This window comes from Saccopteryx leptura, chromosome 3 (genome assembly GCF_036850995.1).
Source record: "Saccopteryx leptura isolate mSacLep1 chromosome 3, mSacLep1_pri_phased_curated, whole genome shotgun sequence".
NCBI classification, from domain to species: Eukaryota; Metazoa; Chordata; class Mammalia; order Chiroptera; family Emballonuridae; genus Saccopteryx; species Saccopteryx leptura.
The window spans coordinates 69,824,559-69,842,746 of NC_089505.1; the positions used below are offsets into that span (position 1 = coordinate 69,824,559).

Sequence of the window (18,188 nt, forward strand, 5' to 3'; positions counted from 1 at the left end):
AATCACCACACTGTTGTCCCCCGTCAGTGAGGTTTGTTTGTTTGTTTTTGTCCTTTTGGGCTCAATCCCTCCACCCTCTGCTACCAAACCCCTCCCCCAACAGCTGTCAGAGACAGTCTTAAAACCATATTTTTGATATTTTATTTTTTATAGTAAAATAATAACTATCTGTATTTTATCATTTTTTTTGGCAAAACAGCATATAACTCAAGAATATAATCAACTGAGACAAGAAAAGCCTCTTCATCGTATCTTTAAAATTTTAAAAGCTTTTTGGGGCCTTTTTATTTCAGTCTTGATGATGGCGAGAGTCCCGGTTTTTTTAAAAAAAAATGTGTTTTTTTTCCTTTGGAGAACGGCTCACATTTTATTTTGGCTACATAACCACGGGTAAAGACGGCTTTCTGTTATTGCAACCTGACACAAAATCCACAATTAGTTCTAAACGCTTGCTGTCTGCACCAACTTTCTCTCTCTCTCTCTCTCTCTCTCTCTCTCTTTTAATTTACTTAGAAATTAAATGTAACCAGGTGAAAGTAGTCTATAGGAACATGTAAGTTTCAGGTGAACATCTCCATGGCATGTGAACAGTTCATTGTGTTGTGTGCCTGTCATCTAAAGTCAGACCACTTCCCTCACCGACACTATATATTTGACCCCCTTTACTCCCCTCCCCCCACCCTGTTCCCTCTGGTCACCACCGCATTTTTTTCTACATCTATGAGTCTCTTAAAACCATATTTTCAAAAAAGCAGTAAGGGTCCAAAATAAGCCTCTTGTTTGCAAATCTGATTAGAAGCACAGCTAGGGAAAGGCCACTCTCTCTAAACCCATGTCCTGCCAAAAGGAGGTATCTTGACTCAGAATGCAAACTCCTTGCCAAATGCAAATGGAATCCCCAGAAACTGGGCAGAAGCTTGGGTGTGGAAGGATGACGTTTCCTGAGTGGAGAAGGATGTTCCAGGTGCCTAGGCGACTCCCCAAAAACCCTGCCCTGGCAAAGTTTACATTCTGAAAGTGGGGAGCAGAGGGGAGAAATGACTAAAAATAGACAAGTGAATGCATGAAATAAGGGAATGGTACATGCTAGGGAGAGAACAAAACAGAGGTGTGACACAAAGATACCATCTTGGTAGTGGGGTTACTTTGCACAGCATGAGCAATAAACACAGCTTAAAGGGGGAGACCTACATGATAAGAAAGAGTCTTGTGCCATTCTGGTGGGAAGAGCATTGCAGAAGAGGGAACAGCAAGAGCAAAGGCCCTGAGGCTGGAATAAGTTTGGTTTGTTCTAGGAGCAGAAAGAAGGGCGAAGCAACTTGAACCGAGTGAGTGTTTGTGGCAGGGCAATGGTGTCAGGGTAATGTTCAGGGGTTGTTGAGCTAAGGGGTGACAAAGGTGGGGGCTGGGAGAGCAGGGTATTGGCTGCTGTCATCAGAGCAGCCACACAGGCAGAAATGGTGGCAGCTCAGAGCCAGGTGTGGGGACCAGGTAGAGGACAGAGCTGAGCTCTGCTTAGAAGGCAGCGCCAGCCTCTCTTGCAGACACATTGGATGTGGGTGGAGTAGGGTGGGGGAGACTGAGAATGGATTTGCTTTTGAGGTAAAACAGCACCTATGGGGCGACTTTGAAAGTTCCTGCCTCCAAGGTGCCCCCAGACACGGAGCAGGCCCAGAGACCATTCTCTTACCTCAGAGGTCTAGATGAGAGATAGGGGACAAGGACACTTCACACCTGGTGGGCCAGGAGGGAGTACTATGTCAAGTATATGGCTAGGAGGAAAGAAAAAATTGCAGGTTGTTGGGGTGCTGGGCAGGGCTAACACCTCCCCAGGATCTTTCTTATTTTTCTTAATAACCTTGGGAAATGGAGGAGGTTGCAGCTCGGAGGGGAAGACCCTGAGGTTCTGGAAAGAGAAGTGACTTGTCCAAGGTCACACAGCCAAGCCTGTGAAAGAATGGGGGAAAAGGGGGTTTTTGCACTTAATTAAGCCTTAAACTACCATCCCCTCCCCACTCCCAACCCCAAGATCAGGTCCCCCCCCCCCAGTCCTTCCCATTCCTTTGTAATCATGGGGATGAAGGTTGGGGTGGAAGGAAGAAGGAAATTCCTACAGGAAGAGGGGGCTGGGGGCTCGGACTCCCGGGTCTGAGGAGGGAGGAGGGGGCCGGACTCCTGGGTCAGACGGAGGAGAGGGTGGGGGAGGGGGGTCCTGGGTCTGAGGGTGGATGACACTGGGACCTGAAGCAGGAGGAAGGTGGGCTTCATGAGAAGTGTCCCAGATTCAAGATTTTGGGGGTCGAGAAGAGAGGACATGGGGATGTCCGGGGCGGGAGGGGGTAGGGGCCGGGCCGCAGTAACAAAGGCCTCTCCCTCCCACAAGTAACCCCCTCGGCCCCGCCCACGCGGCCCCCCGCCCTCCCTGATTGGTCGGTCCTCCTGCCCGTCAGCGCCGCCCCCCTCCCCGGGTCTGCAGCAGCTCAGGCCGCCTCGTCGCGCCCCCCCAGCCCCTTCCCCCCGCCCCCGCCGCCCCCCCGGGCCGGTGCAGCCTCTGGCGGGGTCCCCCTCCCCCTCCCCCTCTCCCCCCAAGGCCTCGCGCGCCCCGGGACGGCCCCCCCTTCCCCCTCCCCCTCCGCGCCGCCGCTGCCGCGATGCCCCCCCCTGCGCCCGGGGCCCGGCTCCGGCTCCTCGCCGCCGCCGCCCTGGCCGGCTTGGCCGTCATCAGCCGAGGTACCGCAGCGCCGGGGGCGGGGGGCTCGGCCGGGACACCGGGGGTTCCGGGCCGGGACTGGGGGCGTGGGGGAGCTGCATCCGCGGACGGTGAAGGGGAGGTCCCCCTGGACGCCGAGGTCCGGGCCCGGGAGCGAGGGCTGCATCCCCGGGCTGGGAGCACGGGGGTCTTCGGACGTCTGCATCCTTGCCCGAGGGGTGAGCCTGGGCCTGGAGGCGGAGGTCTGCTCCTCCGGGTCGGCCGGAGGGTCGCGGACACCTGGCCCTGGCCTGGGGGCGGAGTGCGCAGCGCCGGTCAGAGAGGGGGACCCAACGCGAAAGTCAGGGTCCCGGGCAGGGTCTCCGAACTGAGTTGGGGTGCAGGGGTAGGGGGGTGCGCCGTCGGCGCTTTCTCTCTGCGTGGAGAGGGCCCCTCAGGGGGGTCCTGGCCTGAAGGCTGGGGAAGGCGTTTGTGGGCAAAAGAGGGGGGATGGGGTCTTCCCAGGGTCAGTATGAGGAGGGGGCAGGGCTGTCCAGAGACCTCAGCCCCAGGGCCTGGGAAAAAAGGGGCGGTGGTCTGGTCTCCTAGCTGGGAAGAGGCTAAAATCCCCCAGCTGGGTCCTGTAGGTTGGGGGAAGCGTTGGTATTTAGGGAGTTGCAGTTATAGGGGGGGGGAATGAGAACCCAGAAAGATGGGGTGCTGGGTTGAGGACTCAGCTGTGGGGAACTCTGGCTAAATACCTGGGTTTCCCAGGGCTGGACCCAGGATGAGAGAGCAGATTGAGAAGGAAGGGAAAGGCTAACATGGGGTCAAAGGGTGAATGTTAGCCCTCCCAGTGGGGGAGGGAGCTGGGGCCTGGAATGTGGAGCAGAAAGGAGAGAGTGCAAAGTGGGGCTCAGGGAGCGCAGCAGGTGGTCCCCAAACAGAAGAAGTGTTGCTGGACCTTGTGTCTCCCCAGTGGGGGCTGCAGCCCATGTGGTCCAGGAGATGCCCCCTGAAGTGGGGAGGGGTGAATGAGGAGGCAGGAGGCCAGGAACAGGGTTAATTCAGTGCTTGTGGAGGATTCCCCTGGGTCCTGCCTCTAAACAAGGGGCACAGAGCCAGGGACACACAGTTGGGGACAACCTAGAGCCCCAACATTCTCAGTGAGGCGGCAGCCCTTGGCCTCCCTGCCACACACACAGGGTCAGGCACAGCCACATAAACAGGGTCACTGAGTCCAACTAGGAGCACGCCTGCAGCCTCCCATGGTCACACCAACACCGCTTCACCTTCCCCACTTCAGGCAGGCAGGTCAGAGGTCAGACAGCACGCAGGACAGGATGCAGGGCCTGGGCCCCAGCAGATCCCAGCACCTGAAACTCCCTGGTGCTGACTGAGCGCTCCTTTATATGACTGGTCTGACTCACTGTCTGACTTTCTGACTGCCTGCCTGCGTCTCTTCGTCTCTGTCACTTGTCTCTTTGTGTCTCTCTCCTCAGCGTCTCAGCCATTTCCGGAGGCTCCCTGGCTCTGGGTGACATTCCCTGTGTCTGTGTCTCTGGATCTCTGTCTCACCATCCCTGCTGGGCTCAGCACAATTTCACATCTGTCCTTGCCTGCCTCTGGAAATGCTTCCCATTACCACCCCACATGTGTCTCTGTCCCTTCCCGCCTCTCACGCAAGTCTCGGTCCTCATTTGCTTCTGGGCACTCACATCCTCTCTTAGTCACTGACACCTCTCATTTTTCTCCCTGTCCTTTCCTTATCTCTCACCTTCTCCCTCTCTTCCTCTCATTCCCTTCCACTCCCTTCACCTCCCCCTACCCTTTCTGTTGTTTCACTCTCAAGATAACTTCCTGCTTTCCACTTTTCAGGACACCAGACCTCCTGGTGTTCGCACACCCGGGGCTGGGAGCTTAGTGGAGGCAGCTGCTGACCTAGGTCAACTGCTTTCCCACCACTGGGCCTAAGCTTCCCCATCTGAGAACTGGGGGCATTGGGCTTGGGGCCTGGTGAGCTGAGACAGGACCAGGAGGCAGAAAGGCAGCCCCACCTGCCTGTCCACCCACTGATGGTCGGGGATCCCTGAGATAGAGCTCATGAGAGATACACAACATTGCCTCTTCTCTCTTGTTTTCCGATCACGGGAGGAACGCATGCAGGTTACCACTCCTCTATAGCGTATCCCCCCGCTAGTCTCCTTCCTCAGCCTTCTTCACTTAGACCAAGTTGGACTCACAGAATTCCACATTTGTAAGGGCTTGGTTTGTGTGTTGATACTTTTCTCAAGATAGAAACAAAATAAATCCATTTCTTTGCAAGTGGCTTTTTTCTAGGTCTCTGGCATCTATAGATATTGTTCTACCTTTAATTTTTTTTTCCTACGGGGCAGTTCCTGAGCGCAACTGCTTACTAGATGGATGAGGCAGGGTGGACCCAGGTCCACCAGTTCGTCTGGACTCTGGTCTCAGCCTCATCTGTTCACTTAGCACATACTTACCAAGCACAACCTCTGTTCCCGGCACTGGGGGTCAACACGTACATGGACAGATGAAGTCACTGCCGTCATGGAGCTTAAATCCTAGTGGGATGGAGAGAGATAAAAAAAAAAAATTCTAAAAACAAGACTGCAAGTAAATAGGTAATTTTGGAGAGTGACTCAAAGAAAATTAGGGATCAGCTGGTATGCAAAGCGAGCTCAGGTGTCTCTGGGCAGTGAAAGTGCAGTTCAGATTGAAAGAAGCAGAAGTCAGCCTTTAAAAGACCCCGAGGGAAAAGCAGAAGCAAAGGCCGGGAGGTGAGAACCAGGGGGAATTTCCAGGGCTCTTGGCTCAGCGTTCAAACTCCAGGCATAGTGATGCAACAGCCCCTGGACTTCCAAGGTCAGCAATGAGACCGAGGGGCCCAGGGCTCCAGGGCTGCCGTGAGGCCAGGTCCCACCCATCAGAGCCACTTACCCCCTTCCAACATGTCGCCACACCCCCTCGGGCTGTCCACGCTCCATCACTGTCTCACACACACTCCTGGGCCTCAGGGTTCCCATCTGTGGGTCCAGGACTGTGGAATTTAAGCATCCCCTCATTGGAGGGTCCCAGTTTGCCTAAGTTCCTTCCAGTGGTGACAGGAGGTTCTTATCTCCAACTGAAGGTCACCCAGCTTGTTAGAAATCTCCTTCTCTCTCAAGACGGGAGAACTCACCTACCTACATACACCCTTAACCCTTTGATTTATCAAAAAGACTCAAGGGCTGCAAGTTTGGACCTGCAGAGACCAAGTCATCCCTGGACCCCCAGACAGGCTGGCACCTGCCCCGTAACAGTGTCCCCCGTGCAGCTGTTGGCCGGCACTTAACCAACAGGCTCTGTATTGACCTGTTATTTGAATGACCTCATTTCATCCTCCCCCCACAACCAGAAGAAAAATGCACGATGATTGTCCCTGTTTATGGGTAGGGAAACTGAATCCCAGGGAGGCAAGCCAACTTGTGTGACACAGGAGCAGAGCTGGGGCTTGAACCTGGGCAGCCCAGTTCCTCAGTCCGTTCTTTCAGGCGCCGGCTTATGCTGGCATCGGAGCAGAGGCTGATGGAGCATCTGTAATATTGCCATGAACTCAGGTGGGTGCTGGGCAGAGAGCAACTTACAACCCAGACGCACCTTGCCCTTCCCTTCTGGCATCCAGTCCCCAGGAGACTGACCTCGAACCAAGGATAGTAGTAGATGTTTCTTAAAAAAGAAGGTGCTCTTTGGAACAGCTGGTATTTATTGGGCTCTTTCTGCATGCTAAGCACTGAGCTAAACATTTTGCTAGCATTTTCTTGTGGAATCCCTCACAAAACCCTCAGAGGGAAGAACAGATGGGGGAACTAAGACTCAGACTGGTGGTGGTGGTGTGTGGGGTGGGTTACCTAGCCAGGAAATGGATCTCCTAGCTCAGGCTCCTCAGGGCTTCTTATCTGACTGCTAGAGACCATCTATTCCTCTACGAACATGTCCCTGCTCTGAGCTGAGCCCAGCTCTGAGGAACACAGCCAAGGTTTGGGCCCTCGAGAAATTCCTGGCCAGGTGGGGGACACTGCCAAAGCTGAGTCAGAGTGTACCCATTAGAGAGAGTGGAGATCCTCTGCCTTAAACAGTTAAGGAGGTCCTCCTGGAGGAGGGGGCATTTGAGTTTGGGTCTTGGAAGAATGAATAAGAGTTCGAAAATTGGAGAAACATGGTGTAGGCATCCATATATATATATATATATATATATATATATATATATTTTTTTTTTTTTTTTTTTTTTTTTTTCACTCACTTAACAAATACTTCCCAAGACCTTCTAGGACCAGTCCTCATGCTGGGGACACAGACCTGTGTCAGACCCCGGCTCTGCCCTCAAGAAAGTTGAGACTGCTCTCAGCCAAACCCCGAGCTGGGCATGCTGCGGATGCAGAGATGGTCTGCCTCAAGTGCTGCCTTAGAGGAGCAGAGTTAGGAGAAAATTGACCCTGATCTAAGGTGCCCTGGGCTTATATACACCATCTCTCCCAACAGAAGCCCCACTATACTAGGTCCCTAAAGTAGGAGAAGCATTTTGTGGGGAACTTTGAGACAGACAGATAGAGCTGGGTACCACACTAAGGGAGACAAGGCAGGAGAGTGACACCAGGGCCCCCGACACCAAGTGAGGAGTCAGACTCTGTCCTGGTGGCAGTAAGGGGCCGCAGGAGGGGCCAGGGAGTTCTGTGAGTTGTAAGGACCTCTCTGGCAAGGGGTTTTTGTCTGTGTGTATTTCTGTCTGCTGGGACATTCGGTTAGGGTCCTGGATGCTGGTGTGGGGCCCACTTCTCACCCCTGACCCCTAGTCTGTGGGCCCAGCTCCTGTGGTGGCTCCTGGCTGGAGTCCAGGGCTGAGCCCAGGCGCTCTGAGTTCCTTGAAGCTTGAGCAGCACCTTGGACAGCTCCCTCCTTAACCCCAGGCTGATGCCCCTCCATGCTGGGATGGTAGCTGTCCCAAGGGGGTGTCCCCCTAGGGGACATTTAGCAATGACCCCGGAGGCATTTTTGGTTGTCACCACTGTGCGATGGGAGGACTTGTTGGCTTCTAGAGGGTCAAGGCCAGGAGTGCTGTCTCACAGGCTCCACTGCGCAGGATGGCTGCACGATGAAGAATCCTGCAGCCCCAAACGCCAGAGGTGCCACGGTGGAAGAGCCCTGGCTCAGGACGTGTGTGACCGAGACTATGACAAATCCTGTGGGGCATACAAGGGCTCTCATGTGTGTGTCTGTGTGTGTGTGTGTCTGTGTGTGTGTGTGTGTGTGTATGGACATGGTCGTGTGTGATCTGATTGTAGGTGACATCATGACTGTGTGCATCTGATTCTTGGCCCAGAGCGGCCCTTTGTATTTCAGAGGCTGTGATGATGTAACTGTGTCACTGCACATAAGCACAAAATTCCAGAGTCCAGGTGAGGATGAGCGTGGCCCTCGGGCTGGAGGCATCAGGGCAGTGATGAGGCCAGCATGTGTGAGGGTGCGTCTGTATGTGAAGATGGCCCCTGGGCAAGGCTGTGACTGTGTGCAGATTCTGCACCTGCATGTGGAGGCTACTGGTGTCCGTGTAACCGTGTTGTACTGTACGCAGTGGGGTGACTGCGTATGCAACACTGCTTGGCCTGCAGCCGTCCCTCTGGCCTGGCCATGACAACAGGAGTGCTCCTGAGAGGGACTTGTCTTTTCTAACTGACCTTCTGGGTGCGTGTCCCGGGCTGTGTTGTCACCCTGAGCACCTGTAGCCTGTCCCTCTGAGCAGGGCCCACTGCCATTTGTGTGACAGAGTGTGGGGCCATTTCCTGGCCTGGCGTTGGCTCTGTGTGTCCTTCCTGGGCCCTGGTGGCTGTGCGCGTCTGTTCCCTGACTGCCTCCTGCTGTCACTAGGGCTGTGTGTGGCACTGTCCACTCTACACAGCTGGGGAGGGCCAGACCTTTCCTCCACCCAGGAGTGACTGGGTGAGGCCAGGGTGAGGGGCTGCCCACTGCCTGGGCTCTGCCCCAGCCCTGTCCTGAGGGGCTGCTGATGAAGAGGGCCCTCGGGAGTCATTGGGGCGGCACGGGCAATTAATTCATCAGATTAATTAGCTCTTCATCCCGGGGCAGGGCAAGGCCCTCCCTCCCCAGGCGTCCAAGGTCATCCGGCCTTCTCTTCCCAGACTGGTGCATCTCCATCCGGTTGCCTCCGCTCGCCCAGCCCCCACTCCCTGGCTCCGGTCCAGCCTGCTGGCCACCATCCACAGAGAGATGAATGGGTGGGGGTGGGAACCCTGCTGGGCAATGGGGCTGCAAGCCACGCTCGAGTGCGTGTGCGGGCGTGGGCCTGTGCCCGCGAGAGCGTGCCCGGGGTGCGTGGGCACACAGATGTGTCTGCGTAGGCCCGTGTGTCTGCAAATTTTGGTTGCATATGTATATGTGTCTGTGTGTATATGTGTACTCATGCGCCTGAATATGTGTATGTGCCCATGTCCATCTGTGTTTATGTTTGTGGCATATGTGTATGTGTATGTTTGCCTGTGTCTATGCATTCTTGAATCTGTGTGTGTGTGTGTCTTCACTGTGAAGGTGTGTGTCTTGCATACATGTGTGTTTGTGTGCTACAACTCGGGTGTGGTTTCAGTGTCTGGAAGTGTGTAGGCTTGTGTGTCGCAGTCTGAGTCAGTGTGGGCTCATGGGGTGATACGTGTTGCATGTCTTTGAGTGTGTCTGCTGTGTGTGTTTCTGGAAACATCAATGAATACGTGTGTGGGTGGGTGCAGAGATTGTGTGAGAGGGCATGCACGTGTGTGCATGTGTGTGCGTGTGCTGAGGGCCCCTCCCCAGCCCCAGCCCCACTGTGCTGAGCTGGCCCTCCCATCCACAGGGCTGCTGTCCCAGAGCCTGGAGTTCAGCTCTCCTGCCGACAACTACACCGTGTGCGAAGGTGACAATGCCACCCTCAGGTACAGGGATCGGAAGACATCTTTGGGACTGCAGCCCTGCCCTCTCACTTTCCCTGGGAAAAACAGTCCTGACCTGGGGCACAGATCATTCCCCTCTGTCAGGAGAGGCTGTTAGGAGCATAGATGGACTCTGGGCCACAATGTCCCTGTCAGTCAAATGGACAGAAAAAGTCACCACTGTCAGTTGTGGTGGGGATGCAAGGGTCTAGGAGACACCCCAAGCTGAGAGAACACAGCACACTGTGGCTGCTTAATGAGTGATAGCCCAGACCAGCAATTCCCTGGGTCTCCACCTGTGCCCACTCTGGGGCCCTGCCCCCTCTCCCTGGGTCTCTGTCCTCCTCTCTGTGGGCTTCTGTCCCCTTTTCCCTGGGCCCCTGTCCCCTCTCTCTGGGTCCCTGTACCTCTCTCTCTGGGCCCCTGTTACCCCCTCTCTGGGTCCCTGTCACTGGCACTCTGGGTCTGTGTCCCTCATTTTCATACATTTCTGTCCCTCTTTTCCAGAGTGCTAGTCCTCCTCTTTTCGGGGCTCTGGTACACAACAATCACTCCATACACAACTTTCCCTCCTGGGGCCCAGTTTACCTACCTGTAAGGTCGTAAAGCCACAGTCACCTCTGGCTCACAATACTGCAGTGGGATCTGGAGATGCAGTGCCCTCCCCACCCCAAGCCCCTGAGACGGGAGAACCTGGAAGGCCAGGCTGGGGTGGGGGCTAGAATAACCCTTCTCCCCTCTTTGTCCCGGGCAGCTGCTTCATTGACGAGCACGTGACCCGCGTAGCCTGGCTGAACCGCTCCAACATCCTGTACGCCGGCAACGACCGCTGGACGAGTGACCCACGGGTGCGGCTGCTCATCAACACGCCCGAGGAGTTCTCCATCCTCATCACCCAGGTCGGGCTGGGCGACGAAGGCCTCTACACCTGCTCCTTCCAGACCCGCCACCAGCCGTACACCACTCAGGTCTACCTCATTGTGCATGGTGAGCCCGCGTGGGTGGGACGGGGCGCTGGCCGGCGAGGGCACGGAGGGGGGGTTTGATCCTTGGTCAGCCCACATGGAAGGCAGACACCGCCCTGCCTTTGAGGATTCCAGTCAAGAGGAGAAAAGGACGGTCACATAGATAGTGACCCTTTAGCCTGTTAGCTTCTAAGGCAGGAGAGAGCTACAGGGTGAGGGTAGGGTATGCTCACAGGAAGCCCACATTCATTGGCTCAACCCCGTTTCCTGAGCACCCACAATGTGCAGGCATTGCGCCGGACCCTGGGGATAGAGAAGGAGCCGATCGAGCTGTTCCCACTCCTTTGGCAATGACTTTCTAAGGAGAGGTGGCTTTCTCAGACATACTGTCTGAGCTGAGACCTTCAGCCTGGTGCAGAGCTGGAACTGGGGAAGGACCAACAGCATGTGCCAGGGCCCAGGGGGGAATTAGTCAGGTGTGCAGAGGCCAGTCAGAATCCATGGTGGGAGGACAGGGGCTGGAGAGATGGTGGCGGGGGGGGGGGCATGAAGCTGCCTCAGGTGGCATCAGAACTGGCCTGGGGGCAGGGAGCACTTCGAGAGAAGGGAACCTAGACATAGGGACAGCCCAGTGGGCCAGGACAAGGCTGACTCCAGAGCCAGACCACCTGGTTTCCAACCCCAGCACCACCACAGCCGGAGCAGGTGAGGTGGTCCCGAATGCCTCACATGCATCCAATCTGAGACGTCATTGATTGGAAAGGGCACCTTTATCATGTGCTCTGCTGGAAAAGGGAAAATTCCTGCCAATTACACTCTGGCATTTGATTAGAGACATGATCAAATGGGGTTAAAAATAACCCACACGTGTCAGAATTGATGAACATAGCCACATCTACCCCAGAGGGTGGCAGTGAGGGCTCAATGAGTTAATTTTTATAAAACACTGAGAACAGGATTTCCACACAGTAAGCACCACACGAGTATTTGTTAATTAGTTAATTAAAAAAATAATAACAAATAAAAATAGAGATGGAGGAGAGAAATTCAGGACATGAGATAGAAAAAATAGGTTAGGATGAAGGCAGAGAGAGAGACTGAGAAAGAGTGAGGAAGACCAAAGCTAGGCAGGAAGCCAGACCCAGAGGCAAGGGAGAAACACAGAAATCTTACGGAAAAACACAGAATGTCAGCTGGACGCCCGGGTCTGAGGGGGGAGGGGCTGGGGTCCCGGACTCCCAGGTCTTGGGAGCCCCTATCCAGCCCCTCACTGACCTGTCCCCCCCTCCACAGTCCCCGCCCGCATTGTGAACATCTCCTCACCAGTGACGGTGAACGAGGGCGGCAATGTGAACCTGCTTTGCCTGGCTGTGGGGCGGCCAGAGCCCACAGTCACCTGGCGGCAGCTCCGAGGTAAGGACCACCCCCCTGGCCCAAAGCCCCTTTCCCTACCTCACAGTTTGGGCCCCTTGTTTCCCCATACCCCTAGCTAAATTCCCAGAGCCCCTTTTCCCCACTCCTGATCCCCCTAACCTTTGTGATGACTTGACTTCCCCCTCCCACCCCAACCCCATGTTATCCCTGGCAGACCTCAGATCCTTACAGCCTTCACCCCTTGTCATACTAGGCAGAAGCCACTTCCTCGCAATCTCCCACTAGACCCCAGCTGTGCCCCCCCCACCCCACCCTGTCCCTAATAGTGTCTTCCCCACCAGCCACAGGATTCTCCTGGACTCAGTCAGATCCCTGCCGCTATGGCCTGAGCCAGGTTACAGCCAGTGGCCGCCCACATTCCTGCCTCCTGGCCACATCACTACATCTCTGCGGGACGCTCCAGCCCAGCAGTTCTCAAAGTGTGGTCCCCAAAATGGCAGCATCAGCATCACCTGAGAACTTACCAGAAAAGCGCATTCTGGGGCCCACCCCAGACTGGATGGCTAGAGATTAGCCCCTTCCCACCACCACCACCAACACCATGTTTTAACAAGCCCGTTAGGTGACTCCAATGGTGGAGTTGGGAAACACTGCCCTAGGCTACCTTAAATGTCACTTCCCAGATCTTGACATCTCACACCAACCCTTTTACCTGGATCTCCACCACTACTTCCCAGACGCCTAGATCCTCATTCACTGGGTCTTTGGGGACCAATGGCGCCAATCACTGGATCACCTGAGACCCCAGAACCCAATAACTAGGTCTCAGATCCCTGATCCTCCCCCACTGGGTCATCTGAACCCCACAATCCTGTTCTGAGATCCTGGCATCCCAGATGCCCCAAGTTCCAAAGGGTCTTCTGAGCCCAGAGCTGTTATAAGACCCTGTGTATCCAGGTTATTGATTCCAATCACCAGGTCCAGATCCTTGGAAACCCAAGAGCTAGGTCCTAGAACTCGGGACCCTCCCCCCGTTGTGTCTGTATTTCCTGGATCTTTCTGAGCCCTGAGGTCCTAGGATCCTCCCCACTGGGTCCTCTGAGCCCCATAATCTGAGTCATGTGCTACCAGATCCCTGGATCTCCTGTGCCTCCAAATTCTAGGACCCTCCCCACTGGGTTCTAATTACTAAGTCCTGATCCTCACCCCCTGCTCTACTGCTAGCAGGAGATCCCAGCGCCACACCCTGCCCCTCCCCAACCCTCCCACAGGCCCCCCTCCCATTGACCCGGGCACTCCAGGCCCTGTGGTGCCTGCCCCGCTGATGTGTGTCCGTGTTGTGCCCGTGTTGTCCCGTGTTAAGTGTTTGTGTCCGGCCCCACCCCCTCCCCTTCCCAACCTCCACAGATGGCTTCACCTCTGAGGGCGAGATCCTTGAGATTTCCGACATCCAGCGTGGCCAGGCTGGGGAATATGAATGCGTAACTCACAACGGGGTCAACTCAGCACCTGACAGCCGCCGCGTGCTGGTCACAGTCAACTGTAAGCCCCCTGGAAGTGGGCAGGAAAGGGGGGACAGGGCTTGGGTCCCTATATAACAAGGGTCTGAGGGAGGAGAAGGTAGGGGACTTGGGCTCTGAGGGAAAAAGGGGGAGGGGGCTGGGCGCAGGATTGCTTAGGCCCACCTGGCTGGGGAAATTCTCTTACTCTCATCTGTCACCAGACCCTCCAACCATCACGGACGTGACCAGTGCCCGCACAGCCGTGGGCCGGGCTGCCCTCTTGCGCTGCGAAGCCATGGCGGTGCCCCCTGCGGACTTCCAGTGGTACAAGGATGACAGACTGTGAGGACAGCACCAGGGCCGACTGTGGGAGGGGGGTGGTCCCTGCTACCTTGGGCTTGGATAGATTCTTGCAAGGAAGGTGGCATATAGTCTAGGTCCCAGGAACCGGGAGGGGGGTTTCCAGCTTTTTGGTGATGGGGTCTGCTGGGCCCCAGAGCGAGACTGTCGGGACCCACTGTAAGCCTGGGTCCTACGATGATGATTGCTTGAGCTCAATCTCCTTGAGCTATTCAGGGAGTCAAGGGTCGATGCTGAGATTCTGTGGGAAAGCTTTAGGGGACCACCAGGGCAGGGGTCCAGCAGGGTCTGGGAGCCCCAAGAGACAGGGGGCACGCACTCGGAGACTCCAGTGTCCCTGAGGAGCAGGGGTGCCTGGAGAGGGGCCGGGATCCTTGGGGAGCTAGACACAGAGGGTGTATGTGGGGGTGGGGGGGGTGCGCGCGCGCGCGCGCGCGCTCCTGTCTCTGGGGAATTTGGAAACCTGAGAGCCGAGGACCCGTCCCTAACCCGCATCCCCGGCAGGCTGAGCAGCGGCACGGCGGAGGGGCTGAAGGTGCAAACGGAGCGCACCCGCTCGATGCTACTCTTCGCCAACGTGAGCGCCCGACATTACGGCAACTACACGTGTCGCGCCGCCAACCGGCTCGGAGCTTCCAGCGCCTCCATGCGGCTCTTGCGTGCGTCTGAGCGCCGGTGGGCGGGCGGGGCGGGGCGGGCGGAGCCTGGGCGGCGTGGGCGAGGTCGTGGTAGAGTAGGCGGGGCCCAAGCGGTGGCGACGCCGGGACCGCCCCCAGGCTCACCCCAAAGTTAGAAAAGAGGCAGACACTGGGACTCAAGCAATCTGATTGAACAAGAAATCAATCCCTTCAGTGATGATCGACTCACTGAGTACGCTGGGGACAAAGAACTTACGGCCTAGTAGTAGAGAAAAGCAATAAAAAAGTAGACATAAAATGAAAAGCAATCACATTTACACATAAAAAAGCAAGTAATAATAATAATAGGATTGGAGATGGTAGCGTTAGATGAACTCATCAGGGAAAGCTTCCTGGAGTGGGTAACAGTGGAACTGAGCCCTGAGTGCTAAGAATCAGCCAGCCCAGCCCAGGTCTGCGGGAAGAGCTTTGCAGGCAGAGGAACAGCAAATGCAAAGTCATAGCGGGAGGCCAACATGACCTGAGCAGAGGGGTCATGGAGCCTGAGGTTGGTTAGTCTCCTGGGCCATAGTAAAGATTTTAAATTTTATTCTGTAGGGCTAGGCCACTGGAAGCTATGAAGCAAGGGAGTGAGAGGTGGTTGATGCTTCTCAAAAGATCACTTTCACTGTATTTTGAGAGATGGGCTGTGAGGGGCGCCAAATAGGGGCAAGAAGACCAGAGAGGAGGCTACTGCAGTCATCCAGGCTTGGAGTGGGGGGAGGGGGGGGGGAGGCGGGGCGATGTGCGGTACAAACTGTCTGTATGAGGGAGATGTTTTGGAAGTGGAAGGAAGAGAAAGGTGGAAGCCAGGTGATTCCAAAGTTGGCTTAAGCAGCTGGGTGGATCGCGATATTAGTATTGAAGTATAAATGGAAAAAACAGTGGGGTGTGGGGCATGGAAGTATCCAGTCTGGGGGAGCAAAAGTCTGAATGAGGGTCAAATACTCCACCAGATGCTGAGACTCAAAACAGCCAAGAAAGCAGGCACACAATGTGAAAAGTTACAATGACCTGTGGAGAGGTAGCCTCAAATGAGAGCCTCAGGGACCCCTCAGAGACAGGCACCTGGGTAAGACACACATGGGTCTCCTCCTCCTCCTAGCCTCCTCCTGTGACCCTCTCTCTTTCCCCAGGCCCAGGATCCCTGGAGAACTCAGCCCCGAGGCCCCCAGGACCCCTGACCCTCCTCTCTGCCCTGGGCTGGCTGTGGTGGATGATGTAGGAAGAACCCAGTGCAGCTCGCCTCCCCCTGAGGGGGTCTGAGACCAAGAGCAAGAGAAAAAGGGGGAGCAAGCGGCGTGGGTCTCGAAGGGATGGAAGAGCTCTCGGCCACTGAGGAAGAAGAGAAGAGAAGGAGGAAGAGGAGGAAGAAAGATCTTTAGAGAACCCATCACTGTGAGGGATAACGCAAAATTATGCATCTTTCTACAGCCATTCTCGCCACCGTTCACGTTTCCAATTGTGACCCACCCCCGCCACCCCCAGCCCTCTCTTAGCTCAGGCTGTCAACTGGATCGCATGTGTGTAGTGGGTGTGTGTGCTTGTGAGCCTGCACGTGTGTATGTGTGTGTCGGGGGGAGTGGGAGGGCAGGGTGGGGAAGGGAGCTGCACTCTTCCCTCCCAAACACCCCACGCGCACTGCCCCAACCCTGCTGCCTCTCCCCTAAGGCTGGAGGTAGGTATGGGGGCTTCAAGTTAGAAGCTGTGAGGGGAGGTTTATCCCCTGCTTTCCCAATATATGCACGTATACCACCCCTCCCCTCTCTGCTGAAAAGGTGTCTCCTAGGCTGGCTGGGAGCGGGGCGAGTGTCACACTCACCTGTCAAGTTGTCATTCAGCCTTTGTGAGCAAGTGGGGCATCTCCATCTGGGCTCTGGGTCCCCCTGCTGCCAACCGCCAACTGCCTGTAGCCAGAGGCCCATCACTGGCTCAGCAGCCTGAGACCATCCCACTTTCCCTATCCCCCCTCCCCTGGACTTTCTGGCCCCCTCCTGGGCCGATCGGTGCTTCCATCCCACTGTCAGGCTGGTGTCTGTGGTCACCTGTCTGTCTCAGTGCATTGCCCTACCCAACCCCCACTCCCTCTGGCCACCTGCAGTGCCAACCAGCTGCCCTCAGCGTCCCTGCAGCCGGCCCACATCTGTGGGTTTGCTGGTCTACTACTCCCTGGCCTCTCCACCAACTGTACCTCCCAAAGGCTGACCTGACCGCGCGCGCGCGCGCGCGCACACACACACACACACACACACACACACACACACACCAGCGACTGACCAGCAATAGCCCCCTGGCTTCAGCTGTCCTGGAGCCAGCGACCAGCTGTCATTCCTCCAAGAGTGGGCAATGTTGTCGGGAAGGAGTACTTAGAGGCTGTAGCCTCTCTCCAATTGTAGGAATACCCCACCCTGGCACACCACATCATGCAAAGTGGGAAGAGAGGCCTCACCCAGGTATCTCGAGCCCAGACCAAGATGCCAAGTCACCAGCTGCGACTCCCGGGAGACCCTCTATAAACATCCACCTTGAACCACACCACCCAGCGCTTGTGGGGGAAGAGGGCAGAGCAGGGGCAGGGAGGCAAGGGGCAGTGACTGTACCTCAGACAGGGGCGTGGGCCCCATCCCACATTGTCTTCCATTCCCAGGGTCCAGGGGATGGGGATGGGAGGGGGAGGGAGACAAGGGAGGGGGTGGGGGGCCCTGGGGGCGTGTGTTCCGATTCATGGGGAGTGTTGAGACCACCACACCAATAAACGCCTTTTTCCAAAGTCTGCCTGTGGGTGTCAATAAGGATTTGGGTACACAGAGGACAAAGGTCATGGTCATCATTGGTGCCTCCTCAGCAGCATCCCCATTGTCTCCTTTCTCTTTGGTGGATTTGGAACTGAGCCAGTGCAGAGGCAGCCCCTGATTGGCTTAAGCCACTGGGAGAGACTGAATACCAGGGCATATGGATTCACAAGAAGAGATGATGTTCCATTGGATAATGTGACTCAACGACGTGAAGTCTGGGCCTACGTGGTTGCTTTTCTCCATCATAGGGAGAGATCTTGGGTCTGTGGGAACAGCAACGGTGGGGAAGGCAGGATGTAGAGACTGAGAATGATAGAAACACTATGGAATGCAGAGTGGATAGAGAGAAACTGAGCCAATGATGACATCATTGGAGCTACTGGATCAAAACTCACCTGGTGCCTGTCTTTACTTATACAGTCAAAGTCCCCTGTATAAGTCAATTTGTGTTAGGTCTTATGTCTCTGGAAATCAAAAAGGAAATGACAATTCTAACTGGTATAAAAGAGATACAGAGGGTCCAGGTACCCAGGACTCCAGCCCTTGACTCTTTAAAAATGATCCAAGAACTCTATTTCTGAAAGGCCTCTTTCACCTCTATCTTTAACCAGAATGCCTCTACTCCCTTTCTTTCCCTGAGATGGATGCTGGTTGCCTATGCTTTAGTTATTTGTTTCCTCTTTTTTTGCTTCAAACACTCTCATGGTACAGGTTAAGATATTTGGTTCCCAGCCTCCCTTGTAGTGAATGATATGGCCAGTTTAGGGTCATAAGACAAGGGAAGTTTTCTGGTAGGCTTCCAGGAAAGTTTTACCCCACAGATGAGGTTGGACAAGGACAGGTGTGTGA

General features: G+C 55.5%; 1 protein-coding gene across 1 annotated transcript; it reads left to right on the forward strand.

Moving 5' to 3' along the window:
• The first annotated feature begins 2,632 nt into the window (after window positions 1–2,632).
• Window positions 2,633–17,191, forward strand: IGLON5 (IgLON family member 5). The gene is made up of 8 exons (XM_066374169.1): window positions 2,633–2,730; window positions 9,591–9,669; window positions 10,421–10,653; window positions 11,925–12,044; window positions 13,413–13,547; window positions 13,729–13,849; window positions 14,372–14,526; window positions 15,681–17,191. The coding sequence occupies exons 1-8, from the start codon at window positions 2,652–2,654 to the stop codon at window positions 15,767–15,769; spliced, it is 1,011 nt and encodes a 336-aa protein (XP_066230266.1). The 5' UTR covers window positions 2,633–2,651; the 3' UTR covers window positions 15,770–17,191.
• The last annotated feature ends 997 nt before the right edge of the window (window positions 17,192–18,188 follow it).

Bases quoted from the DNA above. Each gene is read 5' to 3' on its own strand.
- IGLON5 (XM_066374169.1), top strand. From the start codon at position 2,652: ATGCCCCCCCCTGCGCCCGGGGCCCGGCTCCGGCTCCTCGCCGCCGCC. The intron at 2,731-9,590 runs GTACCGCAGCGC...TCCCATCCACAG, and splicing joins CTTGGCCGTCATCAGCCGAG to GGCTGCTGTCCCAGAGCCTG. The intron at 14,527-15,680 runs GTGCGTCTGAGC...CTCTTTCCCCAG, and splicing joins CGCCTCCATGCGGCTCTTGC to GCCCAGGATCCCTGGAGAAC.